At 53.5% G+C, this 18,756-nt stretch overlaps 1 protein-coding gene across 7 annotated transcripts in view; it reads left to right on the top strand.

Annotated features, from left to right (window-relative positions):
* Nucleotides 1-18,715, top strand: part of SCMH1 (Scm polycomb group protein homolog 1) — a 60,984-nt gene extending 42,269 nt beyond the window's left edge. For 3 of the 7 annotated variants that reach the window (XM_039729064.1, XM_039729066.1, XM_039729065.1), the window contains 7 exons: nucleotides 422-548; nucleotides 1,545-1,745; nucleotides 2,388-2,573; nucleotides 8,412-8,543; nucleotides 13,960-14,163; nucleotides 15,161-15,303; nucleotides 18,010-18,715. In XM_039729064.1, the coding sequence (XP_039584998.1) occupies nucleotides 422-548; nucleotides 1,545-1,745; nucleotides 2,388-2,573; nucleotides 8,412-8,543; nucleotides 13,960-14,163; nucleotides 15,161-15,303; nucleotides 18,010-18,135 (1,119 nt within the window). In that variant the 3' untranslated portion in view covers nucleotides 18,136-18,715. The remainder of the gene's footprint in view (nucleotides 1-421; nucleotides 549-1,544; nucleotides 1,746-2,387; nucleotides 2,574-8,411; nucleotides 8,544-13,959; nucleotides 14,164-15,160; nucleotides 15,304-18,009) is intronic. The other 4 variants (XM_039729068.1, XM_039729067.1, XM_039729071.1 and 1 more) reach the window with 4 other exon arrangements.
* Nucleotides 18,716-18,756: the final 41 nt, after the last annotated feature.

Below are 18,756 nucleotides of genomic sequence, written 5' to 3'. Positions count from 1 at the left end.
GTGTGTGGGCTGGGAGTGTGCTCAGAGCCCAGCCCCAGAGCTGTAGAGAATGTCTGTGTCCTAAAGATCATCTCCATCAAGAATCCGTGTCTTTGGAAGTGCATTGGCTGTGGAGTAGCATGGCAGATGCTGGGAGCATGACAGGATGGCCAAAGGGTAGAGTAAGCTCTCCTGTCCTTTGTGTGTGGCTAGTCTGAGTCAAGCAGAGGTGGCAGGTCCCAGGCTTGTTATTTTCAGGGTTGTGGTTTGTAAAACACACACGTATTGATTACTAGGTTCTTGAGACACCCCATCATCACCATCAGAAATGTGTCATGTTCCACAGTGCCTTGTCTGTTGGATGCAGAGCAGAGAGTGTAGTGATCATGGGTGGTAAAGGAGAGCAGGGGTAAAAGGAGAAATATCTCCTCTTTTTCTGCAGAGGAAACCTAGGACATTGCTGAACCCAGCACCCACCTCTCCAACAACCAGTACCCCAGAGCCAGACACAAGCACTGTGCCCCAGGACGCTGCTACAATCCCCAGCTCTGCCATGCAGGCTCCCACAGGTAAGGAGGGTCTTGGACCACATTCTTGACAGGATTGCACAGTTAGGAGCTGCAGCAGGCAGGCAGCAACACCCTGAGAGAGTCTCATTTCTTCCTAAGCTTGTAAACCAGCAATCCTTACCGCTCCAGAAAGGCTGGCCTGAGAGAGGCATGAGTCCAGAGCAGCTGTTCATTTATCTTTCTGTTGGAAATAATGAAGTAGGAAGATTGCAAGCCCACCTGTTGAGTGCAAGGACCCCTTTCCCCTGCATGCTGGTGACTCCACAGCTCTCCAGATACATTTGTGGTCCATTGTGCCCCGGGGCAGTCGGGTGTGCAGCATCCCTTGTGAGTCCCACACCATGCAAGGCACAGCTTCTGGAACTGCACAAGGGGCAGAGGAGGTGCTGAAGGACTGTGATCTGCCCAGCTCCAGCCAGGATATCAAGGCACACAGGGACAGGAGGGAATAGGGGAGGAGGAGGAGCAGCAGTGAAGAGTGTATGCACTGCTACAGCTGAGGATGAATCTGGCCAGGAAGGTCTAATGCAAAGCTGCTTTTGACATGTTGAGTCAAGCACTGGATGTAGGCTGAGCCCTCTGTTTCCCCAGAATGTAATTGGCCAATTTTCAGAGGAACCTAAAGAAGCCAGTTTCCCTAAAAAGGAAATGCTGTGGGAACCCCTAGAAAGTGGGGCTGCATTCCTTCTTCCCCTCTGAACATCACAGCCACCTTACCTGGCTGGCATGGAAACCACTTTACAGCCTGACTGCAGGGGAGAGCATGGGAGGAACAGCAACAGTTTGGAAGGTGAGCATGAGGCAGGAGGATTTTGGAGGGGATTCCCCTCTAGAAGCGGCTCCACTGTGAGGAAGCAGTCAGGCAGCCATGGTGGATTCCACTTTGTGAGTGATTGGACAGTCTTAAAATCTCAGCATCTCTCAGGTTGGATTTTAGGCATCTGTTTCTTGCTTTCTTGAGTGGGTTAACAGCAAACACATTTCTCATCTTGGCAGTTTGCATTTACTTGAACAAGAACGGCAGCACTGGGCCCCACCTAGACAAGAAGAAAGTTCAGCAGCTGCCAGACCATTTTGGACCAGCTCGAGCTTCTGTTGTCCTGCAGCAAGCAGTACAGGCCTGCATTGATTGCGCTTATCATCAGAAAACAGTCTTCTCCTTCTTAAAACAAGGCCACGGGGGAGAGGTCATCTCAGGTGAGAAGGGGCCCGCAGCACTTTGCCTCCAGAGAGGTTGTTGCAAGAATTCTCTCATTGGAAGATGTCTGTCCTGAAGCTCGCTGCAGCCACAGGCCAGGGGCAGACAGAAGAGTTCTGTCTTCTCTTTCTTGCCACACGTCTGTGTCAGTGAAGCAACAGCTGGCAGCTGACTCAGAGCGGAGCAGTTCCCATGGCCCGCGGGCACAGCTGCTGGAGCAGGCAGTGCTCAGTCCTGGCACCAGCCTGGGCAGCAATCCTGCCCCACCGAGCGGCCCCCGCACTGCCCCAGCCCTGGCAAGAGCCACAGCAGGGGGGATTCCACAGCTCCTCACGGAAAGACCAGCAATACCCCGGGTTTTATTTCTCCTTTAAGCCCGTGCCTGGCCGGATCTGCGAGCGCAGGCCCCTCCTGGAATCCTTTCCGTTCCCTCGGACGCGGCTCCCGGCGCTGCCGCCCCGGCCCCGTGCTGGGTGCAGCAGGCTGGTCCTGGCCTGCCCCGGCAGAGGAAGGCAGTGGCTTTGTTGGCTCTCGACAGCCCAGCGATGCTGAGATCCAGGAGCTGGCTGTGCGGCCCTGGGCGTAGCCTCCCGCCTTGGCGGGGGGTTCACGTGTTGGGCTCTGTTTGTTTCTGTCTCCAGCTGTGTTTGATCGGGAACAGCACACTCTGAACCTGCCAGCAGTAAACAGTATCACCTACGTCCTCCGCTTCCTGGAGAAGCTGTGCCACAATCTGCGCAGTGACAACCTCTTTGGGAACCAGCCTTTCACTCAGAACAGCCACATGCAGCGCTCACACGAGTACGACCACGACAGGTATCTACCAGGTAGGAGCTGGGGCGGGGGCGGTGCTGTAGGGACCCAGGTGCTCCGTGTCTTAACTCAGGTTTTCTCTCTATCTCCTGTTCCAGAGCCCTCTCACAGGGTTCGTTACATCACACCCAGTGTCGTGCACATGCCCACAGGGCTCTTGTTGTGTAGGGTTCCAGCTGCATTTTCTGCCTGTCAGTTTGGTTTCCATCTCCGCTGTAGGTTTCCGCTCATCCGTGCTGTCTCCTTGTCTTCCCTCCTCCCCTCGTCCCCCAGTCCTTCCCACTTCCTGTGATCTGATTGTGGTGACTTCATCCAGCTAGGAATTCAGGTGAAAGACTGCAGGAGAAGGGAGAGTGATGAGATGCAGCAGGTAAACTGTAATTAGAAATGAACCAAAGCAGAGTGGTTTCCACGCTGGCCCTGGATCTCCTGTTGTTAGCATCCAGCCCTGGTAACAACGTGGCCTCTTCAGGGGTGATGCTCATGCAGCAATCCGAGGCAGAGGTGGTTCTGTTTTCCTTGGCATGGCATTGAAGCAGCTCACCCCAACAAGACACTTCATGCCACGGTGCAGATTGTCAGGCTGCAAAACTGCTCTGAAGCAGAAGCAGTGGAAAACAAGCCCAGCAGTTCCCCCGCTGTGCTGGGCAGTGGCAGCAGGCCTGGGGTGATGGCTGCCCCCCAGGCTGTCTGGGGGTTCTGGGGGAGCTCCTGCTTCAGGAATGTCAATCATGGGGAGGATCAAAGCTGTCTGCACCCTCTTAGGTGGTTGACAAGTGCTGATCTCCACTCCTGTCTTGCTTCCCCTTCTAGTCAGCAAATAGCTGTTGTGTTGTTTGAGGTCTTTCCAAAGTTAATCCTTTGCATAATTCTGGTTCTGGCAAGAAAAGCAAAAGTTGTGTGAATGTAAAAGGATGGGCACTTAGGAAGAACTGTTTAAGGAGAAGTTACTAAGCATGAGGCGTAGGAGCAGTAGCCAAATGCCACAGTGCTTCCATTCATTGCACCTGACAAAGCACCTTAGGCAGAGCCTAGAGAGCAAGAGGATCTTCCCATCCTCTGCTTCCTCCTGGCTGGAGCCAGCAGAGCCAGGAGCTGAGGAGCTGTAGGATGTGCAAGGACAGGAGCAGCATGACTGGGACTGGAGGCTTTCCCTTGAGGAGCCCTCAAATAGAAGAAATCCCCATTTTTCAGTGTGGAGGTACCCTGTCATCATGAGAGAGAGCGTGAGGGAGGGAAAGCACCCAGCTCTGGGCATGGATGAGCTCACACAAAGAGTTTCCAGCCTCCAGGAGAGGTCAGTGATGGCTGTGCCAGGAGTTGGGCATCTGGGCAGAGTGGAAAAGTATAAATCAGAATTCAGGGAAACTCAGGCAGAGCACCAGATCTGACACAATGTTGTGATCTGTCCATCCTGAACTCTTGATTCAGAGTGTTTGCAGCACTTAAAGAAAAATTAACCCCAGTGAGAGGTGTGACAGCACCTAGTCCTGCAGTTCATCCTGATGTCTGAGCTTCTTGGGCTCCTGCTCATGTAACACCTTTCTCAGGCACCTGAAAGAAGGTGCTAATCCACACATTGCAGTGCTTCTCCTGAGGGCAGGGAAACAGTGCTGGTGATTTTGGGAAGTTTGAGCTGGTCATGGAGGAAAGAGGGTGGAGTTGTACATCCTTCAGTCACACCAGATGTCAGGGCTGCTGTGGTCTCACCTTCAGCTCTTCATGTCCTGCCTTGTTTCCTCTCCAGTACAGGAATATGTTGTATGGGGCTGGTTCTTCCAGTAAAGGGCCACTGGTTGGGACTGGGAGCTGGTCTGAGTGCCCAGAGCAAAGTGGCTTTGCAGGAGCACCCCTGTGGGTGCCATGGGGAATTGGGCTGTGTGCTTGGGGCAGAGGGAGGGTCTGCAGTGTCCCTCAGGTCAGCAGTGTCCTGCCATTCTGCCTTACTGAGTCAATAAGGAGGAGCAGGCTGAGTTGTGCATCAGGAACAACCCTTTGCAGGGAACTGGGAGCCGAGTGCTGTTCACAGCACCATGAACATGATGTGACCTGGGGCTGTCTGAAAACACAGGACTGGAGGGACCTTCTGGGCCACAGAGCGCTGGCTCCTGCTGCTGCAGCACCACAGCAGATGGAGTTTCTTGGATTAACTCTGGAGTTGTGGATTTTGTTTTTCCACTGAGGCTGCTCCAGGGTTTTATGGTGATATTTTAGAAACTATGTTGAAATTTCCAGCCCTAATTTATTCTTGGGCAACTTGGTGTCTGTGTCTCCTGGTCTTAATATTGTCTTTTAGTTAAACTTGGTTCTCTTTCTTCTGGAAGTTGAAGAGGAGCACTTGTAGCCCTCAGAGGAGTTCATCACTGCTTTTTACTCTCCTCAGACAGTGTTTGTTTGACTTAAACTTCATGGGGTGGCCAGAGTGCCACCCAGCACTCTGGGGAGGAGCTCATGGGGTCCTGGTGCCACGGCAGTGGCACCACCATGGTCACAAGAAATGTCTCTGCAGTCACTTTGAGTCACTGTGTCTGTAACAGGTGATGATCAGCCTGTCCTGGTCACTTCACCATTCTTCTCATCCACTGTTGTCACCTGCAGGTCACATGGGACAGTGCCTCAAGTGCACATCTGGATTTAGCTGCTGGATTTAGCTCCTTCCTGGTTCTTGGTTATATATATTTATATATCCTTCCTGCCTGATTTTAAATGCTGCTTGGTCTGACCTGACATGGGAAGACATCAGCAGATTTCATTGGTAAATCTCTAAACTTTCTAGAGTTTATTGCAGTTATTAAATGACCCTGGGCTCAAGGGTGGTCCAGGCAGATTCACTGGCAGTTGCTCCCAATCTCGTGTTCCTTCTGTGTGCTGCCAACAGCTTTACCTCTCAAACCAGATTTCTGTGCATAGAACAAGGCTCCTGGTAATTCATGTTCTGTCTCAGCTGGTGGCTCTCTGTGTGTAACATCTTGCTGAATTCCAGGTGTATGAGGTTGATTTCTCTTCCCTCATGTGATAGATCAGGATTTCCCATCACAGGGAGGCTGTTGGGTTGGCCTCCTCTGATGAACACCTCCTATAGAATGTGCCCTGTGTATTTCCTGCCCATTCCTTCAGAGCCTGCCACAAGCCTTGTGCTGCTGCTGAGGTTGGACACAGGCATTTTATTGTAAAAATAATTTTTCCAGCTTTTTTTTTCAAATACTGGCACCACATTTCAAGTGACTCTCAGTAATGCAGTGCTGAGTTCTGTTAGAATTTACTGCAGCAGACCCAGAGTTTCAGGTGCACTGTCATTCTTGGCTTCCTCTGCACCCTTAAGTCTCCAGTGTGAGGACATTCAGTTGTCTGACTTGGTTGGTCAGTGGTGGATATTTTGGTTCCTGTCCTGTTTCTTTTATCCTTAGAGCCTTGCCCCCAGTGCTCAGCATAGCTGCAGCTGGAAGTGAATGATCTGGGTTGGAAGAGACCTTAAAGCTCATCTCATTCCACTCCCTGCCATGGGCAGGGACACCTTCCACTGTCCCAGGTGGCCCCAGGCCCCATCCAGCCTGGCCTTGGGCACTGCCAGGGATCCAGGGGCAGCCACAGCTGCTCTGGGCACCCTGTGCCGGGGCCTCCCCACCCTCAGGGGAGACTTTTCTTCCATAAATCCAGTCTAAATGTACCATCTCTCAGCATGCAAGTTTACTGAGTGCAGGTGATGTCACAGATGCATCAACACCTGAGCCAGGTGTGTGGGTGTGCTCTGCAGCCAGGCAGGAGGTGCCAGTGCAGTCAGTGCCAGGTGCATTGTCCTAAAGTAGAAGCCCTGGGTGGGCTGACAGGATGAGGTGAGTGACTGTCACTGCTCCTGGAGGTGGCCATGCTGAAACACAGGCTCATTTTTGCCTTTGCACTGTTTCAAAACACAGAATGAGTTAAAAACCTCCCTTCATCCTTGCACTCCCCATCCTGAGGTGCACAGCCCCATGATGGGCAGGGCCTTTTTATCCAAGGAAATGATCTGCTTGTTCTCAGCATCCTTCTCAAAGTGAGCATTTATCCACTGAGATTTGAGGTCCTTCCCTCTCAGATTATTTCCTCTTTGATGATACACATTCATGAGGTTTATGTCATTTTTGGACTGAAGATATTTTCCTTTTATTCCTGATAATCTGAGTACAGCTCTGTCTGTTACCCCATTTCTTTATTATCTTAAAACTTGTCCTTTAAAAACAATTCTATTTTTGGTTTATCCTCTCATTAATTTACACCAACCTCACTTCTGATTCCTAGGATTAACTTCTATAACCTGACCTGCTGTGTTTGCATTACTTTTAATATCAACCACTCAAAAAAAAAAGCCCAAACCAAAACCTGATGAAACCTTTGTAAAGCATCACCTTGTGTTGTGGTTCTGTGGCTGTTGGGTGAAGGTTGTGCAGTTGGACACAGGGCTGTCCAGAGACATTACCAAGAACTTGTGTTCCCTCTCTGTGCAGTGAGTGTTACAGGGATTTGTGCTGAGGGTGGAATTTGTTTTTCTGGCAATGTCACAGTGATTTTTGGTGATACTCCTATGGAGTCCCAGGGCCTCAGTGCGAGCAGCTCTTTCATTTTCCTGAAGGATATTGATTGAACAGGTACCTTCTCTACCTTTGTGTTTCTCCTTAATCAGCTCAGCCGTGCCCATCTGGTGCTTCCCCCGCCTGTCCCTTCGTTTGCTGGCATTCTGCATCTCCCTTGGTGTCACTCCCCGCCGTACCTGTGTCCCCTCCTGCCCTGTGCCAGCTGTCAGGGCTGCTCTGGGCTGCTGGTGGCTCCTGGCACTTGTGCAGGAGCATTTCACCCCTGTGTGCCCACCCCAGGAGCGCTGCGAGCTCTCACGTGTCACCCGTGCTCAGGGTGGCTGCAGGGGCCCAGCTGGCACCTGCTGAGGGTCACCTCAGCTGGGACAGGTCTGCCCCCCTGTGTCACTTACCTGGCTGCTGTCCCATCAGTGTCAGTGCTTCCATTCCTTGTCCATCCACCCGTGTGTGCAGAGGTGTCCCAGCCCATCCCAGTGTCCTGTCTGCTGTGCAGGATGTGGAGAGTCCCATCCTTGGGATGAGTTTGGAGAGGAGCAGCAGTGGCAGTGCCTGGGGGCTCCATGGAGGGGGGGATTGAAAATGGGAGCAGGGTTTAATCCAGCACTGGGTATGGCACAGAGGGGTTGCAAATCATCCAAGGCTTGTCTGCCTGTTGTCCAAGAGTTACATGCATCTGACATGTGGTGACAGTGGGATCAGCAGGAATTGTGTGGGATGAGCCATGAGGAGAAATGGAATTAAGTCAATTAGAGGTGCTGTTTGGGTGAAATGTGGCAAAACATGGCTAAGATTCTTTGTTAGTTTTCTCACCGCCCTTTTTCTCTGGTAAAACCTGCAAACTGTGTCTGTTGAGCCCTGCCAGATGTGCTGGATTGCAGCTTGAACAGGTGGTGGGTGCCCAGGCTGGAGATGCACACAGGGCTCAGGGGACTCTGTCAAGACTGCATTTCCCAGGACATCTCCACTCCTAAAGAAATCCCCATGTTTCAGTACCCTGTCATCATGAGAGAGAGCAGAACCTGAGTGAGAGGGAAAGCACCCAGCTGTGGGCATGGATGAGCTCACACAAAGAGTTTCCAGCCTCCAGGAGAGGTCAGTGCCAAGAGCTGGGCTGCTGGGCAGAGTGGAAAAGTATAAATCAGAATTCAGGGAAACTCAGGCAGAGCACCAGATCTGACACGATGCCCATCCTGAACTCTGATTCAGAGTGTTTACAGCACTTAAAGAAAAATTAACCCCAGTGAGAGGTGTGACTAAAGAGGGCTTGTTCTCTTTTCCTAGACAGAAGCAGTTCCTTAGACGGCTCTCTGCAGGGACCAGGCCGGGGTACAAAGCGCTTTTCCCAAGATCCCCCTCCATACAGTGCTCCTCTCTCCCCCAAGTTACCAAAGAATGACCGTCACCCTTTGGAAGGTGAGCACAGCGTGTCTCTTCCCAAAGCTGGCTGTTCCTGGCTGCTGCAGGCTCACACGTGCCGTGCCAAACCGAGCCGTGGCTTCAGGGAGCTGCTCGCTCATCCCTGGCATGGGTTGTGCTTGGTATTGCAGAGGGGAGTGGATGAGCTGCTCTGTGGTGAGCCAGGTTCCCCACACAGATGTGGCAGGTGTGTGGAATGCAGCAGGATTTCCTTCTAACCCTGACAGGCATCATCTCACAGTGTATAATCTGGTTTAGCTTCCCTCGCTGTGCATGGGATTAACAGTGCTCAAACTGCCCAGCTGCCTCAGTCAGTCTGCCCCTGGATTTGTGGGGTTTTCCCTGAGGGTTTGCTGCAGCCTGTTGTACAGATGCTGATGTGCAGCTGTACCCCAGGAACTTGCTGCCCTTTCCCAGGATCTCATCTCGTCCCTCACAGGCCTCCTAAAACAGCTGGGGGGTGTCACTGGCTCCACCAGCTCAGCCACACCATTCCCATCCCACACTGCTGGGATGCAAGTCAGCAGCAGAATTCATCTTCCCATGAAGAGGCAAAGTTTGCCCAGTTCATTTTATCACAAACTCAGTTATTTTAGCTGTGGGATCCATAGGTGACCCTTGCATGCACAAGTGGGAGATTTCCAGAAGATCCAGGTAGCTGGAGGACTCCCTGAACTGAGTAATCGTCAATAAATACACTCCCACTTTGTTCTGAACTGCAAACCCTTCATAATGAAGACTGAAGATTTAATCTTACTGAGGCTTTTAATTAATGAATGGTGAAATCTGCCCGCACATTACTCACAATTCTTTGTGACTGAAATCCCTGAAAAATTGCTGGAGACTCCTGGGCAGGCTCCCAGTTCAGTGGCTTCATGCTCTGCTGCTGTCCCTTGAGAATCCCCTTTTCCCTGGTTTTGTTGGGGTTGCTTTTCCCAGGTGTGGGTGCCCAGCCTGGCACCACTGTGGGTGATTTTGGTCTGTGTCCATCCTGTGCTCTGCAGAACCACTGATTGTGCCTCTAACACAGCTCTGAACTTGCCCAGAGCAGCTTGGCTGCCCCATCTCTGGAGGTTTCCAAGGCCAGACTGGACAGGGCTTGGAAACCTGGGACAGTGGGAGGTGTCCCTGCCATGGCAGGGGGTGGCACTGGATGGGCTTTAAGGTCCTTCCCAACCCAAACCATTCCATGGTTCTCTGCTGGACACTTTCTAGTGGCCTCATTATCTGCAGTGATTAAAACTGTACATTTTACAGAGCTGGTGTGTGGCAGTGCCTCATCTATTCCAGCATGCTGACAGGTCAAAAACTGTTCCCAGAGGCCCCTTGTGTTCCTCACTTCCAAATGGGTGCTGGTCTCTGTGATTCCCCTCTGATGCATCAGCCACTGCATTTGGGTAACTGCTGGCACAGCCCAGCCCCTCCTCTCCCCCAGCAGGTGGGACATGCAGTGCTCAGCCTGTTCCTGAAGAGCTGGATTGCTCCAGAGGTTCAGATGCCTTGGTTGGATGGTGAATATTGCCCACTGTGTATTGTCAGTGAAGAGAGAAGGCTTCCATAATGGGTAATTCCAAGGAGGAGCCTTCATTAGGTTTCCACAAGATTGATTCTCAGTGTGCTTCAAAGTCTGTTCAGTTATCCCTTGGCCTTGGAGTGGGTTGTGCCATCTGGATGCCAGAATTCTGAAACCTCTTCCAGAAAACCTCAGAAAAGTGGGCAGGAAGTGTGTCTGCATGTGAGGGGTGATCCTGCCTGCAGCAGCTTGGTCTGGTTCTGTTCTTCATCCAAGCAGGGAGCAATGAGGTGCAGTTTCAAAATTCCATCTAGAAATTCATTCTTATCCCACAGCTAAAAGCTGTAATGAATACATCCTCCTCCACAATGAAATTGAGGTTGAGGCAGGAATATTTGCATTTCAGAGGATGTATTTTAAGAATATACACCTGAAATACTCAGATATTGAGCATTTCTTGAGCAAGGTACATCTTCTCATGGGAATGAACTCTGTCTCAGACAGCAGCTCCTGAGCACATCCCAGTTTGCTGTATGGAAGGCTGTGAGCAGCAGTGGGACATCTCCATTCACTCTGCATTTGGCAAGAAGCAGAGACACGAGGAAGGGATCTCACATATTACATTGTTTTTCCTCTTGCATCCAGTGGTGTTTGTGTGGCTTTTTGCTGAAACACTGCAGTCCCAGCACAGTGGGGACCTGCCTTCACAGCCCATCACTTGCTGGAAGCAGTGGGTGTTCAGGAGTAGTGCAAATCACATTTGTGCTTGTGGCCAAACTCCCGTGTTTTAGCAGTAAAATGACACTGTTGAGTCTATAGCACTATTTGTTTAATTAAACTTTAATTATCAGCTCCCTGCCTCTCCGCCACTAATTGTGGCATGTTTCCCTACAATGTTCCAACTGCCAGCCTTTAGTTAAATCTAACAGTTTGTGTAAGGAATTCTGCCTAAGGATCAGGCACCTCCTCCTCCCACTCTGGTTATCAAGGGTGAAGGATCCTGGATCTTGCCTGAGTGCAGTTGTGCCCTGCCACTTGCAGGAGTATCTTGTCTACAGATGGTTCCCAGGGGCAGCAATCATTCCCCTCTTTCCTCATCTCCTCCCTTCCCTGGAGGTACCATTCATTGAGCAGGTCCCTGTGTGCTTGTATTTTTAGGAAAACCCTCCCTCCCTCCTGCACTGAGCCTGCCACAAAGCCCCCAGCTCTGCTGCAGAGTTACAGCCCAGGCAGGCACTCCTCTGTGCAGGGAGAGGGAGCCTGGGGATCACTGTGTGCCTTCAGTTTTAGCTCCTGGGCAAAAACACATCGTGCCCCCAGGGCTTCACCCGTGGCCCTGGGTGTGTGATCACCAACGTGTGAGAGCAGGATCACGTATTTGCAGAATGCATCACAGCACATTCCTGTCATGACAGTGTTCATTGTTGAGTGAATAATTTCTGAGGGTGAATTCTGGATCCTCAGCCTTGCACTGACAGGAATCTGTGCACGTGCTCTCCCAGACTGGGCCCTGGAATTCCTTCTGGTGACACCAGTCCCTGCTGTGAGAGCTCTGGGGGTTTTGGGAGCGCTCAGACATGTGTGTTTGCATGACCCAGCACATCTGGGTGAGTGTCCCAGGACTTCCTGGCAAGCTGAAGCTCTCTGTCACCCCAGAAGGTACTGGGATTCCTTGGAGGGCTGAGATGCACAGCTTGGACCTGTTCCCATGCCCACAGCCACTGTCCTGTGACTGCTCAGAGGGCTGTGCCCACTGAGCCCTCTCCTGCCTCTGTCCTTCCCTGGCAGTCAGCACCCTTCCCCAGATGTTTAATGGGAAGTGTTTTGGGGTTTAAACAGAACTGTCCTGTTGAACAGGACGCCAAATGTAGTTGCTTGGAAGCAGCTGCAGTGGAAACCCACAGGAGGGTCTGGCTGGGCAGGGGATCTCCACTCAGGCCAGGCCAGGCCAGAGCAGCCAGCTCTGGTTTGCATCCAGTCTGGGGCTGAAATGCAGTGGTGGCAGTGCAGGAAGGGTATGAAGTTATTCAGGAATAGCCATGAGCCAGCAAACCATTTTTTATGTATCCAGAGCAGGTGAGAACACACCTGTCCATGCAGGAAGAGAGTGACAAGTGGGCCAGCACAGGTCACCAGGGGTAGCAGTCCCCACCAGCAGTTTGTACATGAGATTTTAAGGCTGTGCTGCTGTTCCTGGGCACATCCCAGAAACCTAAAAGCAAACAAAAGCAGCAGTGCCTCAAGTGCAGAGTGGCAAAGCCCTGGGGTGGGATCAGCAATTACCCAGTGACAGCCCCACACCGGGCTGGCCAACAGCCAGACAAGGATATTCCCACTTCATGTCCTTACAGCAAAGCCCTGGCAGGTCAGGGCCAGCTGAACTGGCCTCTGGAGCTCTGCTCAAACACAGGCAGCAGGACACGAGACCAGAAGATCCCAGCTGTCACAGTAGTGCCACAGTTCACAGAAAGCAGAGCAGATCAGGTGTAGCAGCCAGGAGAGGCTGCCCCAGTCAGTGGTGCCCAACATCTGCAGCACTTGGGAACCACTTCAGGCTCTGGTAAGGAGCACTTGCCTTCACTGGAGCATGGCAGCATCAGCTCAGCAGGGAATTTGGGAAAACCTCAGCAGCTTCTGGGTCTCACAGCCTGCAGATCCTGCACCCTCACCATGATCCCAGTCAGCACAGCAGTGCTGTGCTGGCTTTCACCTGCTGCTCCTGTAATGTGGGAAGTGCCAGGGAAGAAACCCAGGGCCCAGCCAGTGCTCAGGCTTCCTCAGCCTGGTCAGCTGCTGTGGTGTTCAGGTGGCAGCAGCTCGAGGCTGTGAGCTGCCCTCAGGGCCCCTGAGGTTCTGGTGGAGGAGCTGCAGCTCCCAGCCACATTTAATTAAACTTTAATTATCTGCACAGGCAATGCCTCTCGCTGTGGGGCTGCTTCCCTCCTTGCAGTGTTTCATCATAAAGAGCACAGGTATTTGAGGGTGGCTCATGAGGCACAGGGACCACCTGGGCTGAGACTCAGTTGTGCCACAGTAAGAGCTGCAGAGGTGGCCCTGCAGTGGAGCTGTCACAGTGTAAGAGCAGAGGCAGATCTTGCTGCCTCAGCCAATGCAACCTGTCACCCCAGACAGTCTCCTCAGCCCCTCCATCCCAGTAGTGTCACAGACAGCTGCAAATTCACTGCATTTCTGCAGAAATGAGGAAGCTGCCATTGCTCTGATACCTGCCTGGGGAGGGTATTAGAGGCCCAGGCCCTCCTGTGCATGTCCCAGTACAGGGAGTTGGCCTCCAATGTGGTTAGGCTGGAAAAGGGCCCAGCAGGAGCCCAGGAGGAATGAGCAGCTCATCACCAGCATGTTGCCTTTGGGGCCAGAGGAGCAGCACGGTGTGGGAGCATTGCCTGGCCCTGATGGCACAGCTCCCTCCTGCTCTGCATGTGTCTGCCACCCCCATGCCAAGCAGCAGGGCCATGCCCTTGCACGCTGATGCTGAGGGTGTGCAGTGTGTGACCCCTCGGGGAGCATCCCCTCCCCTTCCTGCTCAGGCCTGTCTGTGAGTCCTGTGTCCACTGGCATCCAGAGGGGACAGCCCTGCCCTTCCCCACGCTGCCCTTGGCCACAGAGGGGCCCAGGGCAGTCAGGGCTGGTGATGGCATGAGCAGAGTAGCTGAAAAAAGGAGCTGCTGCTGCAGTCTGGGACCACTGTCACTGCACTGGTTGGACTGGCACTGGCAGATGGTGACACCATTTGCAGACTGGCAGCTGGTGAATGCCAGGGCTGTGGCAGGGCCTGGTTTGATCCCTGTGCTGGGACCAGGGGCTGGAGCCAGCGAGCTCTGCCCGCAGGGGAGCTGGGGCCGTGGCGTTCGGGTGCACTAACTGCAGCTTGGTGCATTCCAGGTGAAACCTTTGTCCTGGGAGATGGCCTCCCAGGGCCCTTAGAGCCTCGCCTGGACCCCATGGACTCTGCCTTGAACTCTGTCAATTCATCCAGCCACAGCAGGAGCTCCAGAGACTTTCGCCTGCCAGGATACAGGCACCTGCACCAGCCCTCTAGCCTCAGCCAGGGCAGCACCTCTGCCCTGCGCAGGCTTAGCTCTGGGGGTAAGAGCTCAGACAGACAGCCCTGCAGCTGTGAGTTGGGCAGTGAAGGACTGGTTAACTCCAGTCACACCTTTCTGGCTTCAGCAAGTACCAGAGGCTGGGCTGTGCACAGCCAGCCAAGTCTGTCAGGTGTGGTGGCACCTGGCAGGTGGCAGTGTGGACAGGTGACATTTCCCTTTGGCTGGTGACTGGGTGGAGCTGGAGGTCAGTGGGGAGAAAGGAACAGGCAGGAGCTGAACTGCGTCCAAGTGATAAATGGGTGTCTGAGTCCAGAGGGATGGAGTGGGAATGGCTGGGGAGTCACAAGTTGCCTGGTGGGGCTGAGAGGATGGGCAGGTGCATGAGTGGCACTTGTCTGTATGGGGGAAGAGGGGCAGGAGAGCTGAGCTGCTCATTGCAGCATGTGGGGTTGCAAATAGTGTCATTTTACGTGCATGGCATCACTGAAAGCCTCTGAAAAGCTCAGGCTGTTGGTGCCTCCCCCACAGGTTTTAGGCAGAGCTGAGACAAGGGGCTGGGAGCAGGACTTGTGCCAGCTCAGCCTGTGCTTTTGGACATGGGAGGTCACCTGTGGGTTCAGTCCATCAGAAGATGCAGCCAGTGAAAACATAAACCAGCTTTGTCGTGTTAAATGTGCTAAAGGGGTTGGGAGGGGAGGAGGAACCGTGCATGGGGAGGTGTGGGAATGGCAGGGGGGTTCTGCTGAGGTGGGACAGGGACCACTCCTCCCTGACCCATGGACAGGGAGGAGTGGGAGCTGGGGCCAAACAGGGATTGGGGCTTGAGAGGCGGGACAAGGCTCAGTATAGAAGGCTGCCCTGAAAAGTCAGGCCTGAGGAGAGGGAATAAGGCTGGGGTGCCAGACCTGCACCACAGGAGTCTGGAGCATGCCTGGGACGTGGCCCTTGCTGTGTCTCTGCCCTGCTGTGGGAGAGGAGCTGAGTGGTGGATGGGGGGAGTGCCAGGGAGCCCCAGTGACAGTGTCTGCCTTCCCCAGGCTCTGACAGGTACCTGGGCTCCCGGGACAGCTCCCGCCTCGGCAGCCGTGACCCCTCCTCCTGGACGGTGGAGGAGGTGATGCAGTTCATCCGGGAGTCAGACCCGCAGCTGGGCCCCCACGCTGACCTCTTCCGAAAGCACGTGAGTGCCACGGCTCCTGGGGTGTCTGGGGGTGGTGCAGCTGGGAGGGGGCAAATCCCACAAACAATATCCACCAGAGTCAGAACAGCAGCACTTCAGACCAGGTGTGTGGGGTCCCAGTTGTAGGTTTCTCTGGGTCTGGATTGAAGGCACCTCAGACAGTAGTTCATGTTTGGACTCAAGTGTTTATTATTTCTTATCAGTAAAACAGTCTCACTGGTGTGAGTTCAGCAGCTTTTCATTAGAAGGCACAAAATGGCCAACAATCTCTTGTTACAAGGTCTTTTAAAGCTAAACTATCCAATTAAGAACTGACGCCTAGATTATTTTCCCTTTTAACCCAATAACTGATCCCAAAGAGCCTGCAAGCCAGCCTTTTCTGCCCAATTACAAAATGCCACCCAAACTCATGAAGAAGGAGGAAGAAGAAGCATGAAGAAGAAACCCAGGACAACACCATGTGCCCTCCATCTTGCTTCCATCCACAACACACTAAAAATCCCAAAATCTAAATTTCTCACCAAGTGATCCACCTACACTACTCTATTTCACACCTTTGTGGACTCTAGTCTATCCTGAAGTCTAGGAAAGTTTCTCCATGAATGAGGGTCAAAGTCAGTGCTCCCCTGATGGTCAGAGCACACAGGGAAATATTCCTGGTGCCCTGGGTTTCCACACAGATGGAGTTTTGTGCTTAATAAAAAGATTCTCATAAATGCTGCTCATGCCCTGTCCGGGCTTGGATCCTCCTCAGAACCCCTTGGGGGCAGCCTGGGTGCATACAGAGCCTCTGCAGGGAGTCCCAGTGCTGAAAACACAAACTCTGCTCCTCCTGGAGTCTAATACTCACCTCGTGGCAAATTTCTCCTGGCAAGAAACACATTCCAAGTGGGATTCACAGAGTGCATTGCTGCTCAGCTCCTGTAACAGGGAATCTCCTGAGCTCTGGTCCCTGTGCACATCTGGAAGTGTGAAACAGCTGCAGACACAGCATGGAGTTTGTAGCATTCCACCTTCAAGAGAGGTTTGGCAGCTGCGTGTCCTGAGCCCTGCAGGAGCTGTGTTCCTCTGCCTTGTGATAAAGTCCATGTTCTGGGGGTGCTCATGAAGAGCAAACACCCAGCACTGTGTCCTGCTCTGGGCTGGGCTGACCCAACACTATTTAATTTGTTCTATTTTAGAAATACCAGTAATTGAGAAATGTTTGTTTTAATTATGAAAAGCTGGCAAGGGACAGAAGTGCCCTGGATTGTCAGTCCTGAGGAGAACCTTGCTTTTGTCTGTGGAAGGGAAAAACAGATCAAACCTGGCACTGGAGATCCTTGGAGATCTCACCAACCTGAAAGCAACTGAGCATTGACACAGGACAGGATTTTCTGTTGCTTGGGGTTGTAACTTCTGTTTTTCACTTAAAAGCCAATTAACATTTTCTTCATGGAAAACTGTCCAGTGCAAAGCTCTGGACCCAGCCTGGACTGGGGCATGGACAGGAGTGCTGCAAGGGACTGGGAGACTTCCACTTGCAAATGCCAGGCACAAAGCTGTTTCCTGGTTATTCTAAGTTCCATGATCCATCCCCTCCTTAGGCTCAGGAGGGCCACATCTGGCTCTGCTGTGAAGCAGCAGATGCTTTGAAAGCTGCTGTGTTGGAATGAGCCCCAGTGGGGATGGGGAGCTCCACCACTCTGCCAGTGGCTGGGAATGTGCTGTGAAGCTCCAGAAATAGAACCACAGAACCATTCAGGTTGGAAAAGCCCTCTGAGGTCATACAGTCCAACATTGCCCCAGCACTGCCAAGGCCACCACTGAACCATTTTCCCGAGTGCCACATCCACATGTTTTTTTGAACACTTCAGGGATGGTGATTTCAGCCAGTGTCAGTGCCTTTCAGGGAAGAAATTTCTCCTAATATCAAGTCACAGAGCACAGGCTCTTTGGGCTTCAGGATCTGTTCCCTCACCTCCATCTCCAGCCATGGCTTCAGGGCTGTGTGTCCCAGCAGGGCTGTCACCATCAACACATCCTCTGCCAGATTTCTCCTGCCCTGGAGTGAGCCATGGCTCCCCTGCATTGCCACTGCCTCTGTCATTCCCCTGGCAGGGAAACCTCCCTTTCCCTTCCTCCCCTCCCTTCAGGATGTGCCGACCCTCTGGAAACGGCTCCTGGGTGTTGATCACCCAGCAGAATTCCCATCACACACATGGCCCAGGGCTGCAGCAGGGTGGGTGTGGGGCTGCCTGTGCTGTTCCTACTGGGGTCTCCATGCTGGGATCTCCATGCTGGGACTTCCCTACTAGGGTGTCCATACTGGGATGTCCACGCTGGGGTCTCCATGTTGGGATGTCAATACTGGGGTCTCCATACTGGGATGTCCCTACTGGGGTGCCCATACTGGAATCTTCATGCTGGGATGTCCCTACTGGAATGCCCTTATGGAATGTCCCTCTGGGATGTCCATACTGGGGTGCCCATACTGGGGTCTCTATGCTGGGATGTCCCTACTGGAATACCCTTCTGGAATGTCCCTCTGGGATGTCCATACTGGGGTCTCCATGCTGGAATGTCCCTCTGGGATGTCCCTCTGGGATGCTGCTGAGCAGGGCTCTCTGAGCCAGCCCTGCTGGTGCATTTTGGGCCCGGCCTGGCCCAGGCAGGGCTGGGGCTCCCAGCTCAGCCCATCCCAAGCACTGTGGTTGATCCCTGCAGGAGATCGACGGCAAAGCCCTGCTCTTGCTGCGGAGCGACATGATGATGAAGTACATGGGGCTGAAGCTGGGGCCGGCCCTGAAGCTCACTTACCACATCGACAAGCTAAAGCAAGGCAAGTTCTGAGAGGACTGGTGGCAGGACGGACCCCGGCAGCTCCGCTCGCGGCGCCCCTCCCGTGCTCACCGGCACCGGTTCGCATGCACACACCCCTCCATGGACACCGCCGGGCCTCGGCCCCGCCGCCCCGCAGGAGCCCGGCACGGCCCGGCTTGCACCAGACTCGAGCTGTGGGCGCTGGAAGCGGAGGGTCCCTTCCCTGCTGCCCAGCCTGCACTTCTCCGTGAGCTGCTGGGATGGAGCAGCTCCAGGCAGCGCCCCCGGGCACCGGGTGTTGGCTCAGCCTGGCCCTGAGCCTGCCCAGCCTCCAGGGGCTCGGTGCCCGCAGTCTGCCCTCAGCCCTGGCACCACAGCGAGCTCAGAGCCAGCCCTGGCTCCAAAGGGGCAGCCCGTCCATCCTGCCCCCAGTGCTGACCCGGCTCCAGCTGGGCACACCGGGCTGGGGCCCTTCACATTCATTCCAGACTGGGGAGGCCGTGTGGGAGCGTGGAGAGAGCTGAGAGCAGGGCTGGGCCTGGCCTGGCGTGCCCCTGGGCTGGTGTTGGAGGCTGCCTGGATGCTGCAGGACTCAGCTGATCCTTCTCGCCTTTTTTTTCTTTTTAAAGGGCTGGGCCTGGGCTGGTGTTG

The sequence above is a fragment of the Passer montanus genome, unplaced genomic scaffold, assembly GCF_014805655.1.
Source record: "Passer montanus isolate IOZ18808 unplaced genomic scaffold, ASM1480565v1 scaffold68, whole genome shotgun sequence".
Taxonomy (NCBI): Eukaryota; Metazoa; Chordata; class Aves; order Passeriformes; family Passeridae; genus Passer; species Passer montanus.
Note: the sequence above shows the minus strand (reverse complement) of the source record. Positions and strands in the feature narration are given on the sequence as shown.